The 23,927-nt window shown below is 39.2% G+C and overlaps 1 protein-coding gene across 1 annotated transcript in view; it reads left to right on the forward strand.

Annotated features, from left to right (window-relative positions):
• Positions 1 to 22,854, forward strand: part of LOC126456882 (kelch-like protein 10) — a 138,656-nt gene extending 115,802 nt beyond the window's left edge. The window contains exon 7 of the mRNA XM_050092709.1: positions 22,631 to 22,854. Coding sequence (XP_049948666.1) covers positions 22,631 to 22,854 — 224 coding nt within the window. The remainder of the gene's footprint in view (positions 1 to 22,630) is intronic.
• The last annotated feature ends 1,073 nt before the right edge of the window (positions 22,855 to 23,927 follow it).

The raw sequence follows: 23,927 nt of genomic DNA on the forward strand, positions 1-23,927 counted from the left end.
GGGCGGGGCTAGCGTGACCATCTTGGTGTCATGGCATTCTGCCGCTCAGTCGGCATCCTGCCGTGCTAGTGAGAGGTTCGTGCTGTACTCCGTTGAGTTACTGAGACAGTTTGAAATGTCAGCGTTAATTGAAAATGCCGCGAAGTGTGAAGTGCGTGCTGTAATAAGGTTCCTGACTGCAAAAAACTGTACACCGATAGCAATCTATTGGCAGCTTTGTGAAGTGTATGTGGACAACATAATCACTGATGGTGGAGTGCGTCAATGGGTCATAAAATTTAAAAATGGCTGAACTAACGTTCATGATGAAGAGCGAAGTGGAAGACCCAGCATAGTGACTGCTGAACTTGTCAAAAAAGTCGATGCCACGGTCCGTGAAAACCGTAATTTCACAATAACGGGGTCATAAAATTTAAAAATGGCTGAACTAACGTTCATGATGAAGAGCGAAGTGGAAGACCCAGCATAGTGACTGCTGAACTTGTCAAAAAAGTCGATGCCACGGTCCGTGAAAACCGTAATTTCACAATAACGGAAGTCTGTATGAGTTTTCCACAAATTTCACGAAGTTTGTTGCATGAAATCGTTATCGAAAAGCTTGGTTACCACAAGTTTTGTGCAAGATGGATACCAAAAATCTTGACAGAGATTCACAAAAATCAGCGAATGACTGCAGCGTTAACGTTTTTGGACGCTTACGAGAAAGATGGCGACTCATTACTCGATCGCATTGTTACTGGTGACGAAACGTGGGTTAAGCATGTGAACTGCGAGACAAAATTGCAGTCAATGCAGTGGGGGCACACAAATTCCCCCCCAAAACCCAAGAAATGCATGCAGACAATGTCGGCAAGGAAGGTGCTGGTGACTGTCTTTTGGGACAGAAAAGGTGTGATTTTTGTGGATTTCCTGGAAAGAGGCACTACAATAAACTCTCAAAGGTATTGCCAAACTCTGCACAACCTCAGAAGAGCAATACAAAACAAGCACAGGGGAAAGTTGGGCTCAAAGATCTTGCAGATTCACGACAACACCCGGGCCCACACGGCAAATGCCACTCGTGAAGTTCTCGAATCTTTTAAGTGGGAGTTGTTTCCTCATCCGCCGTATAGTCCCGACCTGGCACCGAGTGATTTCTATTTATTCCCAGCAATGAAGAAGTGGTTGGCTATGCAGTGTTTTGATGATGACGCACAGCTTCAAGAAGAGGTAACCATGTGGTTGAAGGCGCAGGCGGCCGAATTTTACGATGAAGGAATTTCCAAGCTCGTCTATCGCTACAATAAGTGCCTTAATTTAAATGGCAACTATGTAGAAAAGTAGTATTTAAGTGTGGCTTTCATCTGTATATAATAAAAAAAAATTCCAATACTTTATTTATTTTTAATTCCAAAATGTAATGTACTTTGTGGATAGCCCTCGTACAAGTGGTCTCTTTTCTCCAAAGGTCTCTTTAATTTTCCTGTAGGCAGTATCTATCTTACCCCTAGTGAGATAAGCCTCTACATCCTTACATTTGTCCTCAAGCCATCCCTGCTTAGCCATTTTGCACTTCCTGTCGATCTCATTTTTGAGACGTTTGTATTCCTTTTTGCCAGCTTCATTTACTGCATTTTTATATTTTCTCCTTTCATCAATTAAATTCAATATTTCTTCTGTTACCCAAGAATTTCTACTAGCCCTCATCTTTTTACCCACTTGATCCTCTGCTGCCTTCACTACTTCATCCCTCAAAGTTACCCATTCTTCTTCTACTGTATTTCTTTCCCCCATTCCTGTCAATTGTTCCCTTATGCTTTCCCTGAAACTCTGTACAACCTCTGGTTTAGTCAGTTTATCCAGGTCCAATCGCCTTAAATTCCTACCTTTTTGCCGTTTCTTCAGTTTTAATCTACAGTTCATAACTAATAGATTGTGGTCAGAGTCCACATCTGCCCCTGGAAATGTCTTACAATTTAAAACCTGGTTTCTAAATCTCTGTCTTACCATTATATAATCTATCTAAAAACTAGCAGTATCTCCAGGCTTCTTCCATGTATACAACCTTCTTTCATGATTCTTAAACCAAGTGTTAGCTATGATTAAGTTCTGCTCTGTGCAAAATTCCACCAGGCGGCTTCTATCATTTCTTATTCCCAATCCATATTCACCTACTACGTTTCCTTCTCTCACTTTTCCTACTGTCGAATTCCAGTCACCCATGACCATTAATTTTTCGTCTCCCTTCACTATCTCAATAATTTCTTTTATTTCATCATACATTTCTTCAATTTCTTCGTCATCTGCATAGCTAGTAGACATATAAACTTGTACTACTGTAGTAGGCTTGGGCTTTGTGTCTATCTTGGCCACAATAATGTGTTCACTATGCTTTTTATAGTAGCTTACACGTACTCCTATTTTTTTATTCCTTATTAAACTGACTCCTGCCCTACCCCTATTTGATTTTGTATTTATTACCCTTTTATTCACCTGACCAAAAGTCTTGTTCCTCCTGCCACCGAACTTCACTAATTCCCACTCTATCTAACTTTAACCTATCCATTTCCCTTTTTAAATTTTCTAACCTACCTGCCCAATTAAGGGATCTGACATTCCATGCTCCGATCTGTAGAATGCCAGTTTTCTTTCTCCTGGTAACGACATCCTCTTGAGTAGTCCCCGCCTGGAGATCCGAATGGGGGACTATTTTACCTCAGGAATATTTTACCCAAGAGGACGCCATCATCATTGAACCATACAGTAAAGCTGCACGCCCTCGGGAAAAATTGCAGCTGTAGTTTCCCCTTACTTTCAGCCATTCTAAAGATGTTATCAAGGGGAAAACGTCTGTAGTACAAAACTCCAAACACTCAACTGCAGAGCTTTGTAGAAGTGTATTCTTTGCATCTTCTCTTTTCCATTTTGTCTCCCACAACTCGACTTCTGCCCTCAAATAAGAGATGCTGTCACTTTCATCCTTTCCAAACAGTTTATAATACTTTCTAGCCACTGTTTCGGTATCACTAATCACTGACTCCATGGACCTTGTTGACGATGAACAGACTTTTGGTCGAAGAGTGTTTCCGGTTGAAGAGAATTAGAACATTTTTAGAGAATCCACTTTCAAGATTGTTGCTAATTGTGTCAAGAATGGGGATGAAGACAATAACCCTAAAATAACTTTCTGGACTCAATGGAGCAGCATTAGATCTGTTAATTTGGCCATCATCAAAAGACACAAGTTGATCATTTTCATTGTCAGATGTTAAAGAGAAATCTTAGTTTTTATTACATTTAGATCCAGCTTTGAAGTTTTGTTTCCACAGATTTGTCTGTGGCCCCCGTGGATTGATGAAACCTATGAAATCTTCTCTGATCACATCTTTATAAACATATTTTAAAAAAATTGACATCTGAGTTTTGTGGCTGATGTCAGTTGTCTCATGAAACCCAATACTATAGATTTTGTTTTCTTCGATTATATTTACTATCTGAGAAATAATTTCTTCACCACAGCATTCAATCAACTCACTTTAAACAGTTTTACTTAAAAATGTGTGTCATTTATTACCAGTGCTTCTAATTCAATTTCCCCCATTCGTCAGTGCGAAATTTCAAATCTTTAAAGTTGCCTTTATTTGATAGTTCTGGATCATTAGAAGAAACAGAGCCATCATCTCAATGTCCTCTAAAAGGTACATTCTGCCTTCCAAGAAATATGACGTTTAGCAAGGAAATGACAAAAGTTGCCCTCCCATACCCCCCCCCCCCCCCCCCCCCCCCCCCCCCCCCCCCCTCGGTAGGTGACAACTTGATTTTCAACCGATTTATTTGTATTTTGGTAAGAACCCAAAAAGTACTAAAGCTTGCTGATGATATACTGCTCTACTGTGATTTTCCCTAATAACTTAGCAAATTTTGTCAGAGGCACAATCACTAATGTGTTTAGCTTCATATCCGCCACATGATACCCACCCTTAAGAGTAGGCGCAAAGAAAGGACATACTTTGCAAAATATACCTTCTTTGGATGGAGACAAAACTAACCATGCTTTATATTTATCTAAGTGCTCTTTCTTCAGAAACCTTCTTTCAGTCTTCCCACCCTTATTATGAGTAGAATGTGGGTAACTGTATTCATCAGGAGGTTCCCAGTGGTTTTCTAGTATGTTGGCAAGCACACTATCAGATGGTTTAGTCCCAATATGTAGACCGATGTCGCTTCCGTACTGTACCCTGAAACGGAAGTGTTATCTGCAGGTATTGAAGTTGAAGCACAGCTCATATGATCACCTGGATCATTCGAAGTGGCAGGCATTGGCGGTGCTGAGTCCTCAATCTCATTATGCTCACCTGATGTGTAACCTAAAAAGAATACTTTCCCCCAAAGTCATAAATGATATGTGTTTAACCTTCCTGCCTCACAAACTTACATGTCATGCCACAGTTAGTATGCACAAGCAGCTGTTGGCATAAATGAATGCTTGGTTGCTCACTCTGCTAGTAGACTTTTGGCCTAAATGTGCATCAAAGGCTTAATACTATCTACATCTACATCCGTACTCTGTGTGTCACCATGTGGTGTGTGGCAGAGGGTACTCTAGGGCACATTTGTTAAAGGTTTCTTCCTATTCCATTCCCAGATGGAGAGAATGACTGTTTAAATGCCTCTGTGCGAGCTCTTAGTCTCTTACTTACCTAATTTTGTCTTCACAAGATAGATACATAGGGGTAAGAAGAATATGCATCGCTTCTGCCAAGATTTTGCGTCTGAAATTTTTCAAGATGGTTCTGGCATGATATATGTCTTTCTTTGAGTGTTTGCTAATTCTGACTTCTCAACATGTCACTGACACTCTCTCGCCACTCCAACAAGCCTGTTACCATTTGTGCTGGCCTTCTTTGTGTTTGCTATATGTCTTGTTAGTCCAGCCTGATAGGGGCCCCGCACATTTGCTCCATATTACTGGCCGAAATGTCTGTGGGTCCGTTCTACTTCCCTTTTTGTATCTCTGTGTGACTTGTGCCCTTTTCCATTCACTGGGGATAACTCCTTGTTTGAGAGACACGTGGTAAATTATGGTCAAGAAAGGGGCTAATTCGGTAGCAAATCCCGTGACAGGAATTCTGTCGGGCCCTGGAGCTTTCTTATGTTTTAGTGATTTAAGCTGTTTTTTGACATTTTTTAAATCTAGATCTTGCTGAGATCTTTAATTCTGTATTGCAAAAGAGTACACTGGCTGACTGGCATCAAATTTTTGGCCAGCTTGATTGACTATAATCCACATTGCTTCTTCAATTTCTTACCCAAAGTAGCAAAATTAATATTAAAACACAGCCAGAGTATTTATCTGTTAATTAATAAGATTCCCATCAGTTGCATAAGTGGTTCCAAATTTGTGATAATTTTTTTTATAGATTGTAGTGATGGAATAAGCTCCGTGTCAGACATCACATCTGACACAGAGCTTTACACCATAATTTAGTAGATGTGGAAGTCAAAGGCCCTTATGTTTGTGAATTTCTAGTTAGTTGACTGAAATAAGGGGACTTATTTAGAAAATTGCAATGAAGCACATCTAAGCTGTGGTAATAACTGCTATATTGTAGTGGAACCATTTGACATATTTGAAGGTGTATTTACCATTTTAAAAATATATACATGCTTCATATAAAAAAGATACACTTGTGTTTATTTCCATTTGACACTGATATTTCAGGTTCTACTGCATACTGCATCAAAGTATCTTACCTGTTAGTAGTCATACATTTCGGTTTTAGATCACGGTGCGCAGCAAATGAGCATGTCTTCGAAAAAAATAAATTATCACATTTGTGATATGAATATAATAGAGGGAAACATTCCACGTGGGAAAAATATATCTAAAAACACAGATGATGTGACACACATATAAATTATCACATTTAAATGATATATTGTAATTAGGCCTAAAGGTCACACATTGGATGATTTCTCATGGAAGATGAGATTTAAACATGTCCTGATAGGTAAATTGGCATGATACTGACAAAATGATAAAGCAAGAATCCAATTCTGTTTCTTTGTAAATATGCTACCATGAGTTGTTTCTTTTCATTTGTTAATTGGACAATTTTATTTTACAGATTAATACAGCAGTCATAGCATATTGTATTTATATCTTTCAGCAATAAAAAAGTTAAAGAGGCAGTTCTTTGCAGTGCCTGCAATGCCAGTAATTTGCTACTTTAGGAATGACGTTCGGAAGTAACAATCTTTCATAATAATACATTGTTGAGACTTCATATTCAAATGTGACCATACAATGTATTCTCAAAAATGGTCAATCTGCCTGCAGATCTCAAACGGGACCAACCACTGGTGATTTTATCATCAGAATGGCCCATCCCCCAGCTGAAAATAACTTTGGAGGCAAAGGTACTTCCCGTAGATGTCACTGATACCAGGTTTAACAGTTTGTAAAAATACAAGGAAACAGGAAAAATAAGGCTATTCTTTGCAATATTGTACAATTTCCACAAAAAACTCCTTAAAACAAGTATTTCCGACCATAAAATATTGCTTGTCACTGTCTTGAACATAAAATTAATTTGGTTTGATTCATCAATCACAAATAATGATGGGTGGCCATAAATATACTTTATGCCCAATAAGTAAAGTAACATACATAGAAAAACTGTCTACATTCATTTTTAAGTAGACAGCCACAGCATATGAAAACAAGTTAACAACTATGGAAGAAAATATACCAAACGCTTCTTCCTATAAAAATTGAAGTGTAATCTCAAATAGCTTGACTTTAAGAACTCAATTCAAAAATTAAGTAATACATATACATGAACAAGCAACTTTTGCTCATATAACACCTCACAAACCATAATCTTATGCTATAATAAACTGACCTGTTGTCTTCTCTTTTTAGAGAAAAAAGATGTTATCTTTGAAGCTCGTTTCATGGTACACAGATGACCGAAATGAAACAGTCGACACCAGTAAAAGGAACTGTTCGTATATGCCATTCAGCCCGAGGTGAGATGTCTAAGAACACAACTCTAACACTGACAATAAGGGAGGCACGGCAGGTAGCACCATACGGGCTTAGCGCAGTGCGTGTCGCTGGTCGGGGGTACAGAAGTTGGGAAATCCCAGTGGGCAATTCCCAGAGAAGACGGGCAGGATAGCCATGCTGCGGATGGCTGGGCTGTTCTGGCTGGGGGTTAGAATCCACCCATGGGCATGGACATGGGTGTTGTCCTGTGATTCTACTTTGATTAATACAGTTGTATAGGATAAGACACAAGCAGTACGTGGACACAAAATCTGACTTGAAATAGATCATAGAAATGATCAAAAATATAGAGATTAGAGAAAAGCAGATAAGAACAACAAAGTGATACATTCTAGATCTGGCTAAAATGGGGTACCACTTCAGAGGCCAAATTTTAATTTTAAATAAAAAAAGTTCCCAGAGCCTACAGCAGGGTGAAAATATAACATTATGAAATTCTAGCTACTCCAAGACATACAAACTTTTTTCACTAAGGTAAAGCAAAGTAAAAGGGGGGGGGGGGGGGGGGCACTGCGACCCCCCGCCCTCCACCCCCCTTTAATCCGCCAGTGCAAGCAACCAACCAACCAACCAACCAACCAAGAGCACCACAGATTGCTGCTCACCCTGTCCATCAGATCATTTCAGTATTTAGAGAATAACAGCAGTCCTATCACACTTCCCTGGGGTACTCCTGATGTTGCCCTTGTCTTTGATGAACACTTGCCATAGAGGACAATGTACTGGGTTCTATTAGTTAAGAAGTCTTCAAGCCCCAAGCATATCTGTGAACCTATTCCAAATGCTCATACCTTCATTAACAATACGCCGTGGGGCAATATGTCAGACACTTTTGGGAAATCTAGGAATATGGAATCTGCCTGTTGCCCTTCATCCGTGGTTCGCAGGATATCATGTGGGATGGGGTCCATCTGAGCTCTACATGAGCAGTGCTTTCTAAAGCTGTCCTGGTCCATGGATATAAGCCCTTCTGTCTCAAGGAAATTTATTATATTCAACCTGAGAATGTGCTCAAGAATTCTCCAGCAGAACAATGTTAAGGATATTGGTCTGTAACTTTGCAGGTCCACTCTTGTACCCTTCTTATATACAAGAGTCACCTAAGTTTTTTCCAGTCACTTGGGACTGTGCACTGGGCAAGAGATTTGCGATGAATGCAAGCTAGGCAAGGGGCCAGTGCATCTGAGTACTCTCTGTAAAAACAAACTTGGATTCCATACAGATCTGGTGAGTCATTTGTTTTCAGCTGGTTCTGTATGCTAGGAATGCCTGTTACTATGTCCTCCATACAGAAGTATGTAACAGCCAAGTGACAGTACGCTTCTACAATCCTCCTGTGTGAATGATTTCTTAAATTCAAGATTTAAAACTTCAGCTTTCTTGTTGCTGTCTCCTATCGCCAATCAGACACACTAACAAGTGACTGGATAGAAGCCTTTGACCTGCTTGGCAATTCTGTGTAGGACCAGAATTCTTTCGCATTCTCGGCAAGATCTTTTGCTAAGCTATGATGGTGTTAGTTGTTGTAGGCGCATTGATCTTTTTACAGATTGTTCTTTTTTGTTATTAAACCATGGTGTATCTTTTCCATCCTTAATCCACTTACTCAGCAGATACTTCTCCTGGGTGTGATTCACAATCTGTGTAAACCTTTCCCATAATTCCTCTATGTCCATCATACTGGAATTAAGTGACTCCCATTCTTTTTGGAAAGTGCACATAGAAGGAAACCTTCAGAGTATAATGAAGACATTAGGAATAATAGATAAGTGTTAAATATTTTAGTAAATTGAACTTATTTTTGTGGTTCCTTTGAATTGATCTTAAGTTGACATGATGAAACTGAACCATCATCAAACCTTGGTACTTGCAGAGGACTGATTAATTTGATATTGAATTGGATGCAGCACTGAAAGATCATTTGGACAAGGCAACTGTTTTCAAAAGAACATCCAAAACAATTCGAAATGAACTTTTGTAACTTATGTTAGAGGTGTGCCAAGAAGACATTTCAAAACAAATAAGGGAATCAGCATTTTACCTGTTGTTGTTGTTCTGGTCTTCAGTCCTGAGACTGGTTTGATGCACCTCTCCATGCTACTCTATCCTGTGCAAGCTTCTTCATCTCCAAGTACCTACTACAACCTACATCCTTCTGAATCTGCTTAGTGTATTCATCTCTTGGTCTCCCTCTACGATTTTTACCCTCCATGCCGCCCTCCAATACTAAATTGGTGAGCCCTTGATGCCTCAGAATATGCCCTACCAACAGATCCCTTCTTCTAGTCAAGTTGTGCCACAAATTTCTCTTCTCTCCAATTCTATTCAGTACCTCCTCATTAGTTATGTGATCTACCCATCTAAACTTCAGCATTCTTTTGTAGCACCACATTTTGAAAGCGTCTATTCTCTTCTTGTCTAAACTATTTATTGTCCACGTTTCAATTCCATACATGGCTACACTCCATACAAATACTTTCAGAAACGGCTTCCTGACACTTAAATCTATACTTGATGAAAACAAATTTCTCTTCTCAATAATGCTTTCCTTTCCATTCCCAGTCTACATTTTACATCCTCTCTACTTCAACCATCATCAGTTATTTTGCTCCCCAAAGAGCAAAACTCATCTACTACTTTAAGCGTCTCATTTCCTAATATAACTCCCTCAGCGTCACCCGACTTAATTCGACTACATTCCATTATCCTTGTTTTGCTTTTGTTGATGTTTATCTTATATCCTACTTTCAAGACACTGTCCATTCTCCCCAACTTGACTAGAAGAAGGGATCGGTTGGTATGTCATGTTCCGAGGCATCAAGGGATCACCAATTTAGTATTGGATGGCAGTGTGGAGGGTAAAAATCATAGAGGGAGACCAAGAGATGAATACACTAAGCAATTCCTAGGTGTGTAGTTGAATTTATGGCCTTTATATTTGACTAATTTATCGTGTAACTTAAGTTTAACAAGTTCCTTTTAGCACTCATGTGGATGACCTAACACTTTTTGTTATTTAGGGTCAACTACCAATTTTTGCACTATTCAGATATCTTTTCTAAATCATTTTGCAATTTGTTTTGATCTTCTGATGACTTTATTAGTTGATAAACGACAGTGTCTTCTGCAGACAACCTCAGACAGCTGCTCAGATTGTCTCCCAAATCGTTTATATAGATAATGAACAGCAAAGGGCCTATAACATTACCTTGGAGAACACCAGAAATCACTTTTGTTTTACTCAAAGACTTTCCATCAATTACTACAAACTGTGACCTCTCTGACAGGAAGTCACAGATCCAGCCACATAACTGAGATGATATTCCATAAGCAAGCAATTTCACTATAAGCCACTTGTGTGGTACAGTGTCAAAAGCCTTCTGGAAATCCAGAGACATGGAATTGATCTGAAACCCCTTGTCAGTAGGACTCAACACTTCATGCAAATAAAGAGCTAGTTGTGTTTCGCAAGAACAATGTTTTCTAAACCCATGTTGACTGTGTGTCAATAGAACGTTTTCTTCGAGGTAATTCATAATGTTCGAACACAATATATGTTCCAGAATCCTGCTGCATATCAACGTTAATGATATGGGCCTGTAATTATGTGGATTACTACTACTACCTTTCTTGAACATTGGTGTGACCTGTGCAAGTTTCCAGTCTTTGGGTAAGGATCTTTTGTCGAGCGAATGGCTGTATATGATTGTCAAGTATGGAGCTCATGCGTCAGCATACACTGAAAGGAACCTAATTGGTATATAGTCTGGACCAGAAGACTTGCTTTTATTAAGCGATTTAAGCTGCTTCACTACTCCGAGGATATTTACTTCTACGTTACTCATGTTGGCAGCTGTTCTTGATTCGAATGATGGAATATTTACTTCGTCTTCTTTTGTGATGGCATTTCAGGAGGCTGTGTTTAGTAATTCTTCTTTGGCAGCACTGTCTTCGATAGTATCTCCATTGCTATTGTGCAGAGAAGGCATTGATTGTTTCTTGCCGTTAACATACTTCACATACGACCAGAATCTCTTTGGATTTTCTGCCAGGTTTCGAGACAAAGTTTCACTGTGGAAACTGTTATAACATTGAAGTCTGCTCTAAATTTGAAATAAATGTTATCAAGGCACAATCTGATTGCCCAATGAAGAAAAGAAAGTTGCAGAAGACTAAGTGGAAATTTGAAGCAAAGATGATGTTCAATGTGATAGTTTCTGGTGCTAAGATCATTTTAGTTTCTCAGGTCATCTTGTAGCTTCATAATTGTTTCTTCTAGAAAAGTTCTCCTTGTATTGTTTTAAATTTTGTAAAGATCTTTTAGAGGAAATGTGTTCAGCTTACATGGTTTTGCCTAAGTTATCTTGCACAAGAATTCAGATCACTTTCTGATGCTGTTCATCTAGCAGAGTTTGTAATAACTAACAACCTAGGAAAGACATTGTCATAAGTTGTTGAAGCTAACTCTTATAATTACTAAGACATCGGTCAAACCAGAAACATGCTTTTCAACTTTGAAATGAATAAAATCTTTCTTACGCAACTCTATGAGCCTAAAAAGACTCTCGGCCTTGGTGATGCTTTCCATTGAAAGAAATCTTGTGATGGGGATCACAGACTTGAATCAGCAGTTAACTGACAAGTTTGCATCAATAATAAACAGAGGGTGGTTAATTTTCATTCTAAGTGAATTGAGAATAAGTGTACTTCAGGGTGTATACGTGGACAAGGAAAAAAAATTCCCGGATTTTTCCCAGATATCCCGTTTAAAAAATATACTTTTTCCCAGTCAAAAATACACCTTATCCACGCTAAGTGAAATTAGGTTTTTTGTAGATTTTTACTTTGCAACTGTAAAACTTATCACTACTTTGAATGGTTAACATTTTCTACACTTGCGTAGAACTTTCCGGAAAAAAAGAAACGGGGGAGAGAAGTTTTGGAGAGACTTTTGCTGAAAAAAAAAAGGAGAGAAGTTTTGGAAAGACCTTTGATGTGCAGCAACATATACGCTGCATATTTTCGTATTACGAAAGTATAAATTCGATTTGCACCAAACACAACACGTTAGTTTCCCGAGTGTTTAAATCGAGATTGCGATGTCCTTTTGTAAGCCAATCATATCTCATGCCACGTGATCTATCCAGCCGACGACAGCAGATATTCAGAGTGTAGGACACGTGATGCAAGATCACTGTTATGTAGCTTGAACACACAAAGAGGAAAAGTTAATGGTTTACACTAATATACATAGTATAGCTACAAGAAAAGCTAAGCTTTCACATATAATATTGGTCTCGATGACTAATACGCTACAAAAGAAGCTAAGCTTTCAAATGTAATATTGATCTATATTGCATCTGGCTACTTTCTGCTACTGCTGATACAGCTAACAGCCACGCTTCAAGTAGCGGGAAGCGGGAGAAGGTACTGTTCATACGCGAGTCAACTGCGCATACGCATGAGCCCTCTTGCAAGTGGTCAAACGAACCAAATATAACAGTTGTGACGTCACGCCTATAGAAAACATTTATTGTTACAATGTATTAGATAGTCTTCGCCCTAAGGCCTTTGACATATTTTTGCTGTTTGCAGATGCTTGTGCGTACACGGTGTTTTCTTGTTGTAAATGGTGCCTTTGCTTTGCCAAAAAGTTTTATTTTTTTTTCTCTTATTTATATTTTATTGCTGCAGTAACATTTTCTTTGCTAGAGAATCGATTCTTACAAGTCAAAATTACAAAAATTTAACTGAAAGCTAAAACAATGAAAAAGTCCCGGAATTCCGAAAACTTTCCGGGTTTTTCCCGGTTTTCTCCCGGATGAAAAAATTCCCAGATTTTTCCCGGATTTCCCGGTTGTCCCGGGTCGTATGCACCCTGTACTTATAATGTACAATTTGTTTATTGTTTCCAGTCTTTTAAATGATGAAAGTATTTCAGTTATACTAGGAACGTAGCTCATCACGTTATGATAAGAGTTTTTCTAGACAGTCAATAAAACACAGCATGCCCTTTGCCACAGATTGTTTTCTATCATAGATATCATTCTTTGACAGGATCTTAAACTGAATTTTAAAAACTTGAGTTCTGTGACCTTCATACACAATGAACTCCAGGGATGCTTACATCGTAACAAATCTCGGGAAGTCAGTTGCCAAAATAAAGAATTTTCTTCCTTGTAAGTGCCTCACATAAAAATGCAACATTGAAACCTAAGTGTAGTTCCCAATGTAAGATACTGTTGGCCACAGTGCTGCATTTACACTTCGCTAAAGAGTTACCTCATAGTCTTACCTTACATTTTTATACTCTTTGTGTTCCACCAGTTATGTTATTTGTGACTGGATTATAATGTCTTGCTGAGGAGGACACAGCCTGTTATCTTGGATGGAGAATCATCAGTGGATGCTGAAGTAACTCCATGTGTCCATCAGGGAAGTGAGTTAGGATCCTTGGTGTTCGTGTTATAGATTAATGACCTTGCAAACAATATGAATACTAACCTCAAGACTCTCCACAGATAATACTATCTGAAGAAAGCTTCACAAATATTCAGTTAGATCTTGATAAGATTTAAAAGTGACAGCTTGCTTTAAATGTTCAGAAACATGAAGTTGTGCATTTCAAAAAATTAAAAACTCTTGTATCCATGACTACAATATGAAAGACCACAGTTGGCTTAGGTCATCTTACAAATATAAGGATATGAAATGAAACAATTACATAGTCTCAGTCATAGGTAAAGCATGTGGCAGACTTTGGTTCATTGATAAAATACTGGGACACATAACAGATATGACTGAAAGGGGATAATGAATATATATGATGAAGAGCAGCACTTTAAAATTCAACTTATTGCTCTTAACACATATTTTACAAGTACGTGCATTTTCAACTAAGTATAAAGTTTTTACAATTACAATTTTTTGGTTTACATTATTTCTTATTACATTATAATTCATGATAAATTCAAGTTATAAGGGCATTTTTGGAAAAGCCACTGCTTGACTCACTTTTTAAAAGTATCCCCTGTCAATATCTTAACTTCATTTGGTAGCAAGTTATTAAAAACAGCTCCTTTGACATAGGGGTTTTTTGCTGTTAAGTTAATCTTCTGTAAACCATATGAAAGTCTTTTCTATGCCTCGTTTCATAGTTGTAATATCCATGTTTCTTTTTGTGGTCTTAGTGTCTTCTTTCACTAGCATTATAGTTTCTAGAACATACGTGGCATAAACTGTGAGAATATTGTGTCTAATGAATTGAGGTTTGCAGGAAGTTCCTGGTTTTACTTTTGCTATGATCGTCAAGACTTGCTTCTGCAGTATGAAAACATTTTTCATATCAGTCTGGCTTGTCCCACCCTGCAGTACTATTGCATAATACAAGAAAGGGTACACTAATCTATAATGTACAGGCCTTCGGGTTACAGACTTAAGATATGATGCGAACCTTCTTAATAGATATAGACTGGGTGTAATGTTTCTACAGACATAATCAGCTTGCTGCTTCCATGAAAGTCAATCATCTATGCATAAACCCAAGAATTTACAATCTGTATAGGTTTTTGGCAGAATTTCATAAGTCACAGTATTTTGTTTGTTTGGACCACTTGGTTTAAAATGAATAATATTAATTTTTTTCTATGTTTACTTTTTGGTTGTCTCTTTCAAAGTGAGCTCTTGCCTTTTCAATAAAGTTATATATGTCTTCAACTAGGCTGGGCTCTCTGTCTGCATAGCAGACATCAGATGTATCATCTGCATACATAGTGGTTAATTGCTTATTGTCAAGAGAACTTGGGAAATCATTTACATAGCACATGAATATAACGACCTAAAATGGAGCTCGGAGGAACACCAAAATGTATATTTCTTATACTTGACCTTCTCCTCTCGCGTATTTCTCCATTAGAATATATAATCTCTGTGCACTGCTGTCTACTCTTTAAATATGTTCCTAGCAATAGCATGAGTTTTCCACTGACGCCACTCTTCACAGTTTTTGATAAGAGCACGTCATTATGTACTCTTTCAAAAGCCCTCGAGAGGTCCAGGAATACTCCTGCTGCTTGAGATTTTTCATTTATTTTTTGAAGTACATGATGGACAAAATGTACTGCTGCTGACGTGGTACTTCGACCTCTTCGGAAATCATGCTGGAAATCACTTAATATGTCAGCATTGTTGTAACATTCCAGGATTTTTTAAATATTATTTTCTCTATCAGTTTTCTGAAAGTTGAGATTAGGGCAATGGGTCTATAGTTCTGTACATGCTTTATTTCTTCCTTTTTGTGTATTGATTTAACTACAGCCAGTTTGAACTTGTAAGGGAACAAGCCATCTTCAAGAATACAGTTTATTGGATGAACTAGTGGTTTTATTAGTTTATGTTTCCATTTCTTCAATAGATGTGGAGAAGTTTCATCTAATCCTGCTGATTTTTAGTTTCTGAGGCAATCAATGAGCTGCAGAATGTCACATGTGCTTACTGCAGGTAGTGTACTGCAGTTCTGGACTCAAATGTGTTTGATAGAGACGTCATTTTCAACAGTGTCTATGAAGTAATTATGAAAAATATTGCTGACTAGAAGGGGATCAGAAATATCTTCATTATTCACTCTTCAGTCTTCTCCTCTTTCCCTTTCCTCTTTAGCCATTCACGCATCTTTTCATCCTACACAGTTGTGTTTATCTTTATACTCTTTACTTCTGTATGCATCCTCTTTGGTTTGAAGCTGGCACAGTACTTACAGTAGAATATCTTTGGCTTCCCTCTGACAACCATGCCTCCATCCTTGCTACCCTCCCTGTTTACCTTTCCCTGTTGCTTCACAACCTGGGTTGTGAGTAACTGAATCCACTTTCCCTTCTTCCCTTTTTTTCCCCTCTCTCCTCCCTGATGAAGGAACAAAGTTCCGAAAGCTAGGAATGTAAATTTTCAGTTCTGTTTTATGTGTATCTATCGGCTGTACTGAGCTGAGGTAAGTACTGGCCAGCCCCTCTATCTCTTTGTTAGTATTTGTTTCACATCTTATATGAGATTTTCCATTAATCATTTATATCTTCATTATTCCCAGTTAATTGTACATTATTAATTTTAGTTTCTGTTTCATTGTTTCTGATGTTATTTGCAGTTAACCAGCAGTTCTTTGAAACATTATCTAAACCTTGTATCTGTTGGCTGATTCTTTCCAATTTTAATCTCCTGACTTCTTTGCGGTACTTATTTGTACTGCTTGTAGAGTTCTTCATGTAACTCTGAGTTAGTCAGTCTGTGTAAGCTATAGATGCTTTTCACTTTTTCTTTCAGATCATTTGTTTTAAAATCTAATGGTACAGATATTTTTAATTTGTGGAACATTGTCATTGAGATGTTTAAAAGCCTTAACGAACAGACACTTGGTGATGGCTATCAACCACCTCACAAAATCCCACTTACATGGTTTCAACAATTAGGATTAAGTGAGTAATTGTAGAGCACAGTACAGAAGAATATAACATAGCCCTCTATGTATCACTGCCTATGTTCTGTGGAGACAAGCTAAGACTAATTAGAGCATGCACATAGGTCATTGTTCCCAGCAATCCACATGCAGATGGAACACAAAGAAATGCTGACATGTGGGAGAATAGAAAGTACCTTCTGCCAGAACAAATGAAAGTCGCATGTCTCCTGGACTATCTGGTGGGAGCCATATCATCACGAGTTTCAGCTGCCTAGTTCCTCCAAGGCAGTATGTAAAATGTTTGGCCTATTGTTATCTAGATGGAACAAAATATTCTCTTTTTCCCCTTGAATTATCCCGAGGCACTTCACATTTGCAACCGAAGTGTGTGTGTGTGTGTGTGTGTGTGTGTGTGTGTGTGTGTGTTTGCCAGATTGCATGATTCACTCTTTTTGTGAGACAGTATATTTGTGACTAATCTTGGGACAGTCATGCTGTGTGTCAGGCTGAGTGCAATGGTGAAGAGACATAGTAAAATAACAAACTGCACAATGACTGGCCTGGATTCTGTTATTATGCTTCTGTTGTAGGGTTAGTAATTTTTGGAAATCAGGATGGCATTCATGTATATATGAACTCTTTTTAATATAATGGAAGGAAACATTCCACGTGGGAAAAATTATATATAAAAACAAAGATGAGGTGACTTACCGAACAAAAGCGCTGGCAGGTCGATAGACACACAAACAAACACAAACATACACACAAAATTCAAGCTTTCGCAACAAACTGTTGCCTCATCAGGAAAGAGGGAAGGAGAGGGGAAGACGAAAGGAAGTGGGTTTTAAGGGAGAGGGTAAGGAGTCATTCCAATCCCGGGAGCGGAAAGACTTACCTTAGGGGGAAAAAAGGACAGGTATACACTCGCACACACGCACATATCCATCCACACATACAGACACAAGCAGACATATTTAAAGACAAAGAGTTTGGGCAGAGATGTCAGTCGAGGCAGAAGTGTAGAGGCAAAGAAGTTGTTGAAAGACAGGTGAGGTATGAGTGGCGGCAACTTGAAATTAGCGGAGATTGAGGCCTGGCGGATGACGAGAAGAGAGGATATACTGAAGGGCAAGTTCCCATCTCCGGAGTTCGGATAGGTTGGTGTTGGTGGGAAGTATCCAGATAACCCGGACGGTGTAACACTGTGCCAAGATGTGCTGGCTGTGCACCAAGGCATGTTTAGCCACAGGGTGATCCTCATTACCAACAAACACTGTCTGCCTGTGTCCATTCATGCGAATGGACAGTTTGTTGCTGGTCATTCCCACATAGAATGCATCACAGTGTAGGCAGGTCAGTTGGTAAATCACGTGGGTGCTTTCACACGTGGCTCTGCCTCTGATCGTGTACACCCTCCGGGTTACAGGACTGGAGTAGGTGGAGGTGGGAGGGTGCATGGGACAGGTTTTGCATCGGGGGCGGTTACAAGGATAGGAGCCAGAGGGTAGGGAAGGTGGTTTGGGGATTTCATAGGGATGAACTAACAGGTTACGAAGGTTAGGTGGGTGGCGGAAAGACACTCTTGGCGGAGTGGGGAGGATTTCATGAAGGATGGATCTCATTTCAGGGCAGGATTTGAGGAAGTCGTATCCCTGCTGGAGAGCCACATTCAGAGTCTGGTCCAGTCCCGGAAAGTATCCTGTCACAAGTGGGGCACTTTTGTGGTTCTTCTGTGGGGGATTCTGGGTTTGAGGGGACGAGGAAGTGGCTCTGGTTATTTGCTTCTGTACCAGGTCGGGAGGGTAGTTGCGGGATGCGAAAGCTGTTTTCAGGTTGTTGGTGTAATGATTCAGGGATTTCGGACTGGAGCAGATTCGTTTGCCACGAAGACCTAGGCTGCAGGGAAGGGACCGTTTGATGTGGAATGGGTGGCAGCTGTCATAATGGAGGTACTGTTGCTTGTTGGTGGGTTTGATGTGGACGGACGTGTGAAGTTGGCCATTGGACAGGTGGAGGTCAACGTCAAGGAAAGTGGCATGGGATTTGGAGTAGGACCAGGTGAAACTGATGGAACCAAAGGAGTTGAGGTTGGAGAGGAAATTCTGGAGTTCTTCTTCACTGTGTGCCCAGATCATGAAGATGTCATCAATAAATCTGTACCAAACTTTGGGTCTGCAGGCCTGGGTAACCAAGAAGGCTTCCTCTAAGCGACCCATGAATAGGTTGGCGTACGAGGGGGCCATCCTGGTGCCCATGGCTGTTCCCTTTAATTGTTGGTATGTCTGGCCCTCAAAAGTGAAGAAGTTGTGGGTCAGGATGAAGCTGGCTAAGGTGATGAGGAAAGAGGTTTTAGGTAGGGTGGCAGCTGATCGGCGTGAAACGAAATGCTCCATTGCAGCGAGGCCCTGGACGTGCGGAATATTTGTGTATAAGGACATGGCATCAATGGTTACAAGGATGGTTTCCGGGGGTAACAGATTTACCAACTGACCTGCCTACACTGTGATGCATTCTATGTGGGAATGACCAGCAACAAACTGTCCATTCGCATGAATGGACACAGGCAGACAGTGTTTGTTGGTAATGAGGATCACCCTGTGGCTAAACATGCCTTGGTGCACAGCCAGCACATCTTGGCACAGTGTTACACCGTCCGGGTTATCTGGATACTTCCCACCAACACCAACCTATCCGAACTCCGGAGATGGGAACTTGCCCTTCAGTATATCCTCTCTTCTCGTCATCCGCCAGGCCTCAATCTCCGCTAATTTCAAGTTGCCGCCACTCATACTTCACCTGTCTTTCAACAACTTCTTTGCCTCTACACTTCTGCCTCGACTGACATCTCTGCCCAAACTCTTTGTCTTTAAATATGTCTGCTTGTGTCTGTATGTGTGGATGGATATGTGCGTGTGTGCGAGTGTATACCTGTCCTTTTTTCCCCCTAAGGTAAGTCTTTCCGCTCCCGGGATTGGAATGACTCCTTACCCTCTCCCTTAAAACCCACTTCCTTTCGTCTTCCCCTCACCTTCCCTCTTTCCTGATGAGGCAACAGTTTGTTGCGAAAGCTTGAATTTTGTGTGTATGTTTGTGTTTGTTTGTGTGTCTATCGACCTGCCAGCGCTTTTGTTCAGTAAGTGAACTCATTTTAATTTTAATAGAGTGTTTGATCTTGGTTGAAGAATCATAAACGAAGGTTTTATACATGGAAGAAGCCTGGAGGTACGGGAAGGTCTCAGATAGATTATATAATGTTAAGACAGAGATTCAGGAACCAGGTTTTAAATTGTAAGACATTTCCAGGGGCAGATGTGGACTCGGACCACAATTTATTGGTTATGAACTGTAGATTAAAACTGAAGAAACTGCGAAAAGGTAGGAATTTGAGGAGATGGGACCTGGATAAACTGAAAGAACCAGAGGTTGTACACAGCTTCATGGAGAGCACTAGAGAATGATAAAGAGACCTTTGGAGAAAAGAGAACCACTTGCATGAATATCAAGAGCTCAGATGGAAACCCAGTTCAAATCAAAGAAGAGAATGCAGAAAAGTGGAAGGAGTGTATAGAGGGTCTATACAAGGGCAATATTCTGGAGGACAGCATTATAGAAATGGAAGAGAAAGTAGATGAAGCAGAAATAGGAGATATGATACTGTGTGAAGAGTTTGACAGAGCACTGAAAGACCTAAGTCAAAACAAGGCCCCAGGAGTAGACAACATTCCATTAGAATTACTGACAGCCTTGGGAGAGCCAGTCCTGACAAAACTCTACCATCTAGTGAGCAAGATGTATCAGACATGCGAAATACCCTCAGACTTCAAGAAGAATATAATAATTCCAATCCCAAAGAAAGCAGGTGTTGACAGTTGTCAAAATTACTGAACTATCAGTTTAATAAGCCACAGCTGCACAATACTAACATGAATTCTTTCCAGACAAATGGAAAAACTGGTAGAAGAACTGGTAGAAGCCAACCTCGGGGAAGACCAGTTTGGATTCCATAGAAATGTTGGAACACGTGGGGCAATACTGACCCTACAACTTACCTTAAAAAATAAATTAAGGAAAGGCAAACCTACATTTCTAGCATTTGTAGACTTAGTGAAAGCTTTTGAGAACATTTACTGGAATACTCTCTTTCAAATTCTGAAGGTGGCAGGGGTAAAATACAGGGAGCAAAGGGCTATTTACAATTTGTACAGAAACCAGATGGCAGTTATAAGAGTCGAGGGACATGAAAGGGAAGCAGTGGTTGGGAAGGGAGTGAAACAGGGTTGTAGCCTCTCCCCGATGTTATTCAATCTGTATATTGAGCAAGCAGTGAAGGAAACAAAAGAAAAATTTGGAGTAGGTATTAAAATCCAAGGAGAAGAAATAAAAACTTTGAGGTTCGTCGATGACATTGTAATTATGTCAGATACACCAAAGGACTTGGAAGAGCAGTTGAACGGAATGGACAGTGTCTTGAAAGGAGGGTATAAGATGAACATCAACAAAAGCAAAATGAGGATAATGGGATGTAGTCAAATTAAGTCGGGTGATGCTGAGGGAATTAGATTAGGAAATGAGACTCTTAAAGTAGTAAAGGAGTTTTGCTATTTGGGGAGCAAAATAACTGATGATGGTTGAAGTAGAGAGGATATAAAATGTAGACTAGCAATGGCAATGAAAGCGTTTCTGAAGATGAGAAATTTGTTAACATCGAGTATAGATTTAAATGTCAGGAAGTCGTTTCTGAAAGTATTTGTATGGAGAGTAGCCATGCATGTAAGTGAAACGTGGATGATAAATAGTTTAGACAAGAAGAGAATAGAAGCTTTTGAAACGTGGTGCTACAGAAGAATGCTGAAGATTAGATGGGTAGATCACATAACTAATGAGGAGGTATTGAATAGAATTGGAGAGAACATAAGTTTGTGGCACAGCTTGACTAGAAGAAGGGATCTGTTAGTAGGGCATATTCTGAGGCATCAAGGGATCACCAATTTAGTATTGGAGGGCAGCGGGGAGGGTAAAAATCATAGAGGGAGACCAAGAGATGAATACACTAAACAGATTCAGAAGGATGTAGGTTGCAGTAGGTACTGGGAGATGAAGAAGCTTGCACAGGATAGAGTAGCATGGAGAGCTGCATCAAACCAGTCTCTGGACTGAAGACCACACAGACACACACACACACACACACACACACACACACACACACACACACACACAGAGTGTTTGATATGACATCCTTCATTAAGCTCCCTCTACTTGGCTCATATGCATTGTAGTACCAGTTGTTAAATGTGGTTCTCGGCCATTGTTCCAGTAGAACAAATTCTGACTTCCTGAATTTCTGCTACGTACAACAAAATTGTTGACCTTATTTCATCAAGATAGTACCAGTTTTTAAATGTGATGTTGGGAAAAAGTGCTGCATTGTCTTGAGCATGATTACAATTCTCAAAAGGTTAATAATTTTAACACCATATTACTGGTATAGCTCTAAAATTCAGTCACACTCTTATCAACTGAAAAGTTACAGTCGCCCTTAATGAGTGCTTTCGTAAGTTCTACCCTTCTACAATGTCCAAAAAATTGCAACTCACAGTGCTAATACCAACACAGCCATTACTGTAAACTTTCTTAAACGTGTTATTCATTTCATTACTTAGCACCACACAGTGCTAACACAAACAGTTATTACTGCTAACTGCTTCCATTATTTGTTAAAATTCTTCTAGAGCAACACCTCTTGCTTTTTGAGATGCAGTGACCGCTTCAGTCACTGCAAAACACTTCTCTCACACAGTCCCACTTTGGCCACAATAAGTATGAACTCAAAGCTAGCATTAGCTTGCTTGTAGTTGAAGTAGTAACAGAGACTCGAAACAATATGTTGAAACCAGTTATGTGCCAGTGCTGTCATTTGTTGAGGAGTACAGACCATCAAAGTACTATTTATGATCAAACTCTGTTACAATAATTTCCAGAGTAACACTAGTTAGTTAACCCAGTCTTTTATTAGTATTTACATGCTTGCAGTTACTCCAGATTTATATTAACTGAGTGACAACACAATTAATTTCAAGCTAATAATTTTGAAATATGTCAGTGACTGCTATAGCCAATCTCTGTTGCAGGATTTACAACAGTTCCATACGTAGAACGTTATGACATCAGAGATAATCGTTGGGATGTTGTGGAGAAAATGGGTTTGCATCGCAGTGCATTAGCTGCTTGTGTAGTAAGTGGTTTGTCTAATTCATATGAATATTCATTTATAAAAGATGAGAATAAAGTTAATGAAGATGGTAATCGTGGCTCATCAAAAGAACCTCAGACTTCTGGAACAGCCTGTGGTTGAAAGTAAAATAAAATTCAGGGATATAAATCATTTCTTTCTTTATTTTTTAAAATAACTGTCTATGTAAAAACCTAAAAACCTCTGCAAATAGTACATAAACTATTGATTAGTCCTTATTCAACAATGATTTCAGAAACACAAGAGCTTAATAGTTTGTATTTTCCACAGATCATCTTCGTAAAAAATGTGTTATGAACAGAAAACATGGCTAGATGGAATCTGTTACGTAACAGGACAGTCTACACTAAATTTATGCTAAGAGACACATGGAAAAGATTTCCCTGCAAGGGCAACCATACAAGAACTTGTAGAGGAGGGGGCCGGGGGCATTAAACATGGGACGTGGCGTATTTTTAATATTTTGGAAGACTAATGGCAACTTGTAAGTAACCATAAAAAAGTTTAAATTCCTACCCTGTTAAAAACCTGTGTAATGCAAACTTTTAAATCATTTTCTTGAAAGAAAAGCACCTGATTACATTATATTTTTTCCTCTCCCTGAGAGCTAAGTGGAGGGGGGGGGGGGGGGGGAGTAGCCCACAGCCCACCCTTTCCCCCATGTATGGATGCCCTTGTTTGCCAGGTCACCATTTGAAACCAAGTCTCCATCTTTGATATAGTGTTCTTCAAACTTAAATTTCAGGTGTTCATTCAAAGTTTTAATCCATCACCAATCACCTCATCCAGTTCCACATTCCAGGGCCTGCATCTGTTCACTGTGTTTTGTACATCCCACCATAAATAATAACTTATGGTTTAGAAAGTCAATGTAGATATTGGCAAAGTGGAAGCAGCTGTTAGAACTCAATTTCTGTGCATTCCATTAGCAAATTACTCACAGCAATGTACTGTACACTATTTATGCTACACTTACATTATATTACATGAATCATACTCTATGAATTCAGTGGAAAGGGATCTCTGGGATATGTAAAGAAGTAAATGAATATGTTTACTTATGTTCAATACTATTAAATGACTTAACTTCATGAAGTATTATAGTATGACAGTAAAATATTAATTACATTATAACATTACACATTAATTTTAGGACTTTTTGTAAAGCTACTCTT

The sequence above is a fragment of the Schistocerca serialis genome, chromosome 1 (genome assembly GCF_023864345.2).
Source record: "Schistocerca serialis cubense isolate TAMUIC-IGC-003099 chromosome 1, iqSchSeri2.2, whole genome shotgun sequence".
Taxonomy (NCBI): domain Eukaryota; kingdom Metazoa; phylum Arthropoda; class Insecta; order Orthoptera; family Acrididae; genus Schistocerca; species Schistocerca serialis.